General features: G+C 41.9%; 1 protein-coding gene across 1 annotated transcript; it reads right to left on the minus strand.

Moving 5' to 3' along the window:
- Positions 1-850: 850 nt before the first annotated feature.
- On the minus strand, positions 851-6743 carry LOC148024404 (alpha-galactosidase-like). The gene is made up of 15 exons (XM_087694053.1): positions 6436-6743; positions 6224-6282; positions 6030-6086; positions 5912-5946; positions 3917-4020; positions 3628-3700; positions 3253-3311; positions 3106-3171; positions 2730-2813; positions 2453-2517; positions 2264-2346; positions 2090-2180; positions 1907-1965; positions 1609-1749; positions 851-1518 (listed from the first exon to the last, which is right to left on the minus strand). Exons 1-15 carry the CDS (start codon positions 6639-6641, stop codon positions 1423-1425), a joined length of 1278 nt encoding a protein of 425 aa, XP_087550179.1. The 5' UTR covers positions 6642-6743; the 3' UTR covers positions 851-1422.
- Between the last annotated feature and the right edge of the window lie 793 nt (positions 6744-7536).

The following is a 7536-nucleotide window of genomic DNA, read 5'->3' on the forward strand; positions in this document are numbered from 1 at the left end:
GCTCTCCTCCCTTCTCTCTATGTATGCCATGGCTACCACTCCCACCTTCGCTGCATGAACTAGCTCCACATGCTATGCACACATAAGAGACCAGATATACCCTAGGTTTTGTGCGACCTTGAGTCTAGAGAGCTCGCTTTCTGCCGTAGACCCTAGCTCTAGTATACTAACATCGTTTTGTGATGTGGCAAACCCTCTCACCTTCTCTATTCCAAACGAGTCCCTATAGATTTCCTATATAGCTTACATGCTAGATCAAGCCATACAAAGGTAATAAATCAAGCCCTCATGCATATGAAGCAACATCTCCGCGCTAGAGCAACGCCCACCTCATCCCAAGACCACGCCATGATGGATCTCATCGAGCGTGATGCAACATTTGCCATATATGTTTTGTGCACTAAGATGCAAGAGGACAGTGAGGAAGACATCGGCACACCCTCTCGGCCACAACTAGAGTATTTTGAGAGGGAGCCTGAAGAGATCACACTCGATCCGAGAGTAGAGGCAACACAAAGCTTAGCCATTGTGCACCCACCTCCTTGGCCTATTGAGACGCCGACGAACGATGCTTATAATTTTAACACTACAAATAAGGACTTGCAAACAATAGCCTTTTCCTAATTTTTAAGGCAAGCATATTTCCAGCAGTATCGTTGAATTGTTCTTTTCTTGTTCTCTCTTGGGCTGGTTTCTTGTTTACTTTGCAGTTAAGCCGCATCGATAAGATGACCATACTCTTGATTCGATAGGATTTGCTTGTGATTTTCAAATAAGCAGGATTGAGTGTATGGAATTACCATCCACAGTGTGCAATGAGAAGACTGTCACTAGTTTATTGCGAGCACTGGTTTCTTGATCACACTTTGCCTTTAATTATCTTCCATTAAAGATCTTATATAGCTTGAGAAGCTGACGGCTTCTATATAGTGTACTATCATCATGCGCAGAGACTCAACTGTGTATGGCACAATCCTTGTCTGCTTTTCCAGGAGAGCATGGAATAGTGCACGAAAGTAACAGTTGATGTGTTACTCCATGATCGCATATAGTAATACAAGGGGTTGTGATGGTAGCAGAGCTTTGCTTGTGATGGTGAATTTGAACAAAAGAAATTCCAAATCAGGTGGTACAGGTAGTTTAGAATCAACACTGTTATCTGATGTCCTTTGCAGGTGTGATTGGGGAGGTTGCCCTTATTATACAACTCCTGAGTTTCGAATCACTCAACCCAATTCTTTTATGAGCTATAAAAGCAATGTTACAATTTCGCAGGCCTGAACCTGTTGGGTATGGAGGATTTGCACGTATTTGTATATATGCCTTACTTGGCCGGCAACCACAAAGTTTGAACTGTAAGTAGCTTTGCCAAAGGGCTTAGGGCAAAAGAAGAGCAGGGGCAGCAGCGCTAAGACTGTCACCTTAACTTTGTACCTTATGAAAAATGTACATTTTCACTGCATGACAATCTACCCATGCTTCAAAGTTGCCATTCCACTGCCCTGAAAGATCCTTGTGCTGCATATGGGAATTTACTCTGTATCAATCTTTTTTTAAAACCACAAAGCAGCCTCAGAACACATGCTTAATCTTATACAAATTCCATACCTCCCATAGGTCACGGATCTCCATTGTTGTTCCATCATCTAACCCGAGTGTTTCCCAATTCACTCCAATGACGCTTGGTTTCGGTCTTCTATTCCACATAAGAACCACTGTACAATCATTTGAAAGAGGACCAGCCCACACCTTCACAGTCAAGATACACCAAAGGTTGTAAAGTTAAACAAGGCACACCTGACATGTCATGCAAACATGTGAGTAATAACATGACAGAATACAATAAATACTTGATGGACTGAAGAATGCAGCATACGAATGTCATACACATGACAATAATTGATACCTCTAATTTCTTTGTGGGTCCATATTTACTCACTTTCTTCCCTTGCACACCCAGAGAGTCTGCAGAAAGAAGCTGGGCAATGACAACGCAATCTCCACTAACATGAACTGGTACGTGAAGCTTGCCTTGGCATATACTACATTCTCACCATTGACCACTATCTTCAAAGAGAAAACATAGTACCTTGATTTACTGCAATGACCTCTTCATTGCTCAAAATCTCATAGGTGACAGCATCCATATTTGTAATATCACATCCTATAAGAAGAGGAGCCTGTCGAGGAATGAAACCAAAAATACTCAGCAGCAGAAAAGCATAGGACTCGAGATTTGACAAGCAACGTGCTGTAATTCAACCTTCATCAAGGCCCAAAGGCTGAAATGAGTACGATACTCCTCTTTTGTCATGCCCCCATTCCCAACCTCCAACATGTCTGGATCTGATCAAGGGCATATTGTTTGCTATCAAAGAAGGGTTCTTTTGTGTTTATTGCATATGTGAGACTCTGGAGATGCTTTAGACCTCTCTGCAAGAAAGAAACTAACCATTCCATCTTCCAGGACCTGCATAGGCAGCCCATATGTTGTTCTTGTCGGCACGAGAACGCATGCTGCATCCATCAAAACTCAGCAAAGAAGTTGATTACCCTTTATGCTCAACAGAGGAAACATATAAAACATGAAAACTATCCCCCTAGCAGGTTAACTTTGGGTGATTGTTATAAATTGTACAAAATTAACAGCTCAACCAAGGTTTCTCAACCCCCAAATTTGCCTCCTAGTATTTGTGTAAGTTAAAGCTCTTCAGAGCTCACTGATCTACCTTTTGTACTGATCTCTGATATCCTGGGTAGTTCTCCAACTGTTCCCAATTTCTGGAGCCCATGTTGCAGGGTCTACTCGCCCCCTAGCACATCATTCCACAAAAACAGTTTGGCATCATCCAGGGATATATCAGCAGAACAAATGAAAATCATTATTAAGCATGACATTTCACGAGTTATGAGAGCAAATGAAGAAAAGCAATCTTCAGGCCCATCCAAAGCAGGTAAATATGAGCTAGTTTGGTTTGGATAGCAATAAAGGAAAGTGCTGCAATACTAAGGAATAATGCTATCCAAATGTGCATCTATAACTAGACTGGATTGCTGAATCCATTACTACAAATTAAAACATGTCTGCATATATTGTCAACATACCACTCACAGATCGAGAAAAAAATTGCACGCCCACTGTTGACTAATGCATCACTCATCTTCTTGTACCTGAAACATCCACAGATTTTGATGATACATATGAACCAGCCATCAAAACACTCCAATAATGCATAAAGAAAATCATTTTACCTTGGTTGAGGTGGAAGCTTCTTATTATGGCAGTTGTCATACTTGAGATAATCAACACCCTGTAGTGGATACACGGAGCCATCATAAGCACTTTGAGAGGCATTTGAGAGACACACACAAGCACGCACATGCACGCATCCAACACAAACACACAAACGTGTTGTGCACACAATATATCTATAAAAACCAGATCATTCTTGCTATTTGCAGGCAGAAGGTACAACAAGACTGAAGAAGAGATAGTCATGACTACCACTGAGACCAGCCTGTCATGACCTACTACTATCTAGGTGTTGCGACATGCCCTTCACCTCTCCCCCCCATCCTCCCTCTCTCTCTCCCCTCCCATGTATATATACATCCATACACACATACCCAAGCAGCAAACGTAGAGGCATCTTGATCTTCATGGCCCAGGGAACCTGGCTGTCCTTGGCATGTTCGAGTCCTGAGAATACATACAGTTGGTGTAAGTTAAGAGCATGTCACAACAGGAGATATATATATTTATTTATTTAACATATGCATGCCAACAAGTCCAAACGATAACTTGTCAGAGCAAATGCTTAGCACTACCATTGGACAACAGTTATTTCTGGTGGCATTCACAGTTATCCATACGAACGAGAGAGAGAGAGAGAGAGAGAGAGAGAGAGAGATTAACCCTGCGTCAGAATAGATGCCAAGCTTCAGGCCCTTGCCATGCACATAATCTGAGAGCGCTTTGATTCCAGATGGAAATGTAGACTGGTTTGCAACAAGCATGCCCTGCATCGACACACAACCACAGAATTCAAGAACGTGAAAACACAGCAATTAGACATGAGTAGAAATCCCAAAGTGGAAAAACCCAAACATCCACTGGTTCTAATGATAACATGGACGCAGATACACGATTTGAATCAAATTATGCCTCTGCGAGAGACACCCATACACCCCAACTTCTCCCTCCATTTCATCTGTCTCCATATTTTCAATTAGTGTGGAAATAACGAACTGCACGGTCTCCTTCACTGAATTGATATGACTCTCAGTTGATCCTTCCTACAGAAACATCGTATACAACGTTGCTGCATCCATGTATCTGCAAATCACCCCAAATGTATAGTGCCCTTAATATTGACATATTGGCCAGGAGAGGAAAGGTCATTCGCCAGGGTGCATGGCTTTCTGCTTGCAACCGGGCAGTGCTTTTAGATATCATCCTCCGTCATGTGCCTCTTGTAACTTGACACACTTTCGACTAGAGCCAGAGCTTTGAACGAACATCCACTCTGGCTGTGCAGGTTTCTGATTTGTGCTGCAAGCATGTGAACATTGAATGATTTATCTGTGCAGGAGTATCATTTCAGTAGCAAGAGTTTCCTTTGGACCCTCTAGACAGCAAGCAAGCACCTGATTTCAGTATCGTTTATTCCATCAGTCACTGAGGCCGGCCCTGGTTGACTGTGTGGAGCTTAAGCAGGTTGAACCCCAGTGATTAGTTTTGTTTCCCCATTGTTTCTGATTGTATAACTTCACAAGTAGCACTTGAGAGTATGTTACATAATCAAGGTGATTGCTGACTATGGAGGCTCTCAAAGCTTGCTTAACATGCACAGTTAAGGAAATTAAGCCAACGTTATGCTTATAGCACAGATAACACTACGACAAGAGGATCAATAGCATGCTATTTGCCTCTGACTGCCATATTCTATGCTCTGACTATGCACACTTGCACATCTACACTACTTTGCAGGTGTTCTCAAGATTCTTCAAGCAACCACTCATTCCAAAGAGCGCACGAAGTTCGTATGTCATAAGACTTCTGGTTCAGGTGTTGAATTGTTGTCACTCCCCAAACCTTCCTCGAAGTTTGTTAAATGTACTCTTCCCTGCCGGAATCAGTAATAGTATGATAGCTTCTACACTAATTCAGTTTCTGTTCTGCTTTTTTAATGAAATGAGATCTTATCTCGATCCATCATCAGTAAGGCACGGCATATCACTATTTGACCTTTTACAGAAACCACTGATTTTGGTTCCTGACCTCAGCTGCTTGGTTGTCAATATTGGGCTTTTACACTGATTTTGGCTCCTCGACTCAGCTGCTTGTTTGTAAATGTTGGGCCTTCGGAAATGCATCATCCTAGCTATTCCTATTCCAACTCCCCCTCTTAACAAAGGAGGCAGTATGCGGCCACCTAGACATACTAATGTGCATCCATCACAACACATGGAATGAACCCGCTCGATCCTTTTCCCCGGCATTTTTGGTTGAGCTATGTACTATCTACATTATGCAAAACCTTGCTTGCTGTACCCATGCCGTATCGGTATGATTCTTTTGCTTGAAGAACAGTTATCAGCAAATAAGGGTGATATCACAAAGTACCCACTCTCTAAAGATATTTAGGTCTGCTGATTGAGATCGTAATGCCTCGAGGGAAATTACTTTGACTGCAGAACAGGGCCGACATACTTGTCAATAAGAAATGTTATGCATTTTCAATCAAAAATGAAGGTAGGGGAGCATGTTAGATGTGCTAACCAATGCACGCATACATCATGGTGCCCGAGCACAAAGTAGAAAGATGCTTGCTAGCAAATTCCTAAGAGAGACAGTGCATCTGGGATAACTTTCAAAAAAATCAATTCTAATGCTTTCGGGGGTTTCTACCTGATCATTACGCTTCCAATTCGCCCAGCAGTCATCTAATAATAGGAAAAGCAACACATTAACGGCAAAGCCAGCTGAATATGTAAAGAAGCAAAATGAAAAGGAACAGCACTCTCACCGATGTTGATGTATTGATAGCCCAAAGCCGCAAGTCCAGTTGAAACCATTGCATCAGCTGAGCATAATGAGAGCAAGTCAAGGGGGGATCTCTCTCTCTCTCTCTCTCTCTCTCTCTCTCTCTCTCTCTCTCTCTCTCTCTCTCTCTCGATTGAGTTAATCAGAAATTTGGCTCCACAAATATGTGTGTGAGACCTGTGTCCCGGATAATGCTCTCTGAGATGCTACAGTTGTAACGGTTCCAGCTGTTCCATCTGCACAGCATTTCAACACTCAATGTACATTTGACAAACGTAAAACAACTGCATTGCTGCCAAAAAGGAAAAAGAATGGAGCAAACAAACCAACAAAACATATACAGAGAGAGAGAGAGAGAGAGAGAGAGAGAGAAGAAATCTATAATGTACCCCATTGGAGGAGTTCTGCCAAGTCCATTGTCCAGCAGAGTGCGTCTCAACAAACTTGCAGAAGGGGAAGAGGAAGCTGCCACGAAAGCTCGAAAGCCTGCGGCACCCACATTGGTGACTCCATGGCAGTGACAGCTGACACTACAGAGAAACAACAACAGCTGAAGCTCAAGAAGCCTTGATTCCATCGCCCCACACGCGCGCATACACACACACACACACTCTCTCTCTCTCTCTCTCAGAGAATCCTTCTCCTTGTCGTTCCGCTTAAGTAGCTAGTTGTATTGTAATAGGCTAGCGCCCCTTCATGACTAACAGGTGTCTTTTTTAACCCTTTATCCAACGCGTTCTTTCCTACCGGATATTATGTTTTCATGAAAACCGAGTTCAATTGAAATTAGAATTGATGTCGTTTGCTTGCAAGCAAAGCTCTCGCATTCTCAAAGGTGACAGTTTTGTCTATATGGTCACCTTTGCATTAATTGTAGTGTCTACCATTTAGACCAAGAAATATGAGTCACAAGATATCTTGGTTCACATTAAATTATCTAGACCCACCAATCATAAGACAAGATATACTAGATTCCATTCATTTGGTACACTAATTTACCTCGAATTCTCTAAACCCTGCAACACGGGTCAAGGTATACTATCTTGTATGGAATTTTTTTAATGCAAAAAGATAATGATATTACTATCAAAAGAAAATTACATATGCATCCTTGAAAATGGTTGCATGGAATTGTTACCTCTCTCTCTCTCTCTCTCTCTCTCTCTCTCTCTCTCACACATTAATAATAGGGTAGCAGAAGTGTTGCAACCTTTTCACAAAGGAGTCAAAAAGCCAACTGTAAAATTAAAAGCTTTGAGCATCTTGGAAGCATTATCATATGCCTACAAGAACCTTTGAGCCACTTTAAAGCAAAGCTTGTGCAACCTTTTTACCTTTCGTCCCAAGCCATTTTTCCTCTTTAAAATTTACTTGAACTTGTAGATCAATTGTCTCAAGTAAATTGCACTAGCATTTCTCTTCAATTGTTTCCTTTTCAACAATGAATTGAGCCAAACTCAAACTCCGCAACTATATTTGTAAGTTATCGA

Source organism: Lygodium microphyllum, chromosome 15 (genome assembly GCF_053477565.2).
Source record: "Lygodium microphyllum isolate KBCC chromosome 15, Lygodium_microphyllum_v1.1.10, whole genome shotgun sequence".
NCBI classification, from domain to species: domain Eukaryota; kingdom Viridiplantae; phylum Streptophyta; class Polypodiopsida; order Schizaeales; family Lygodiaceae; genus Lygodium; species Lygodium microphyllum.

Coding starts and splice junctions, on each gene's coding strand:
- LOC148024404 (XM_087694053.1), bottom strand. CDS start 6,641: ATGCGCGCGTGTGGGGCGATGGAATCAAGGCTTCTTGAGCTTCAGCTG. Junction 3,701..3,916: donor GGCATCTATTCTGACGCAGG/GTTAATCTCTCT, acceptor ATGTATTCTCAG/GACTCGAACATGCCAAGGAC. Junction 1,966..2,089: donor GGTCATTGCAGTAAATCAAG/GTACTATGTTTT, acceptor TTCTTTCTGCAG/ACTCTCTGGGTGTGCAAGGG.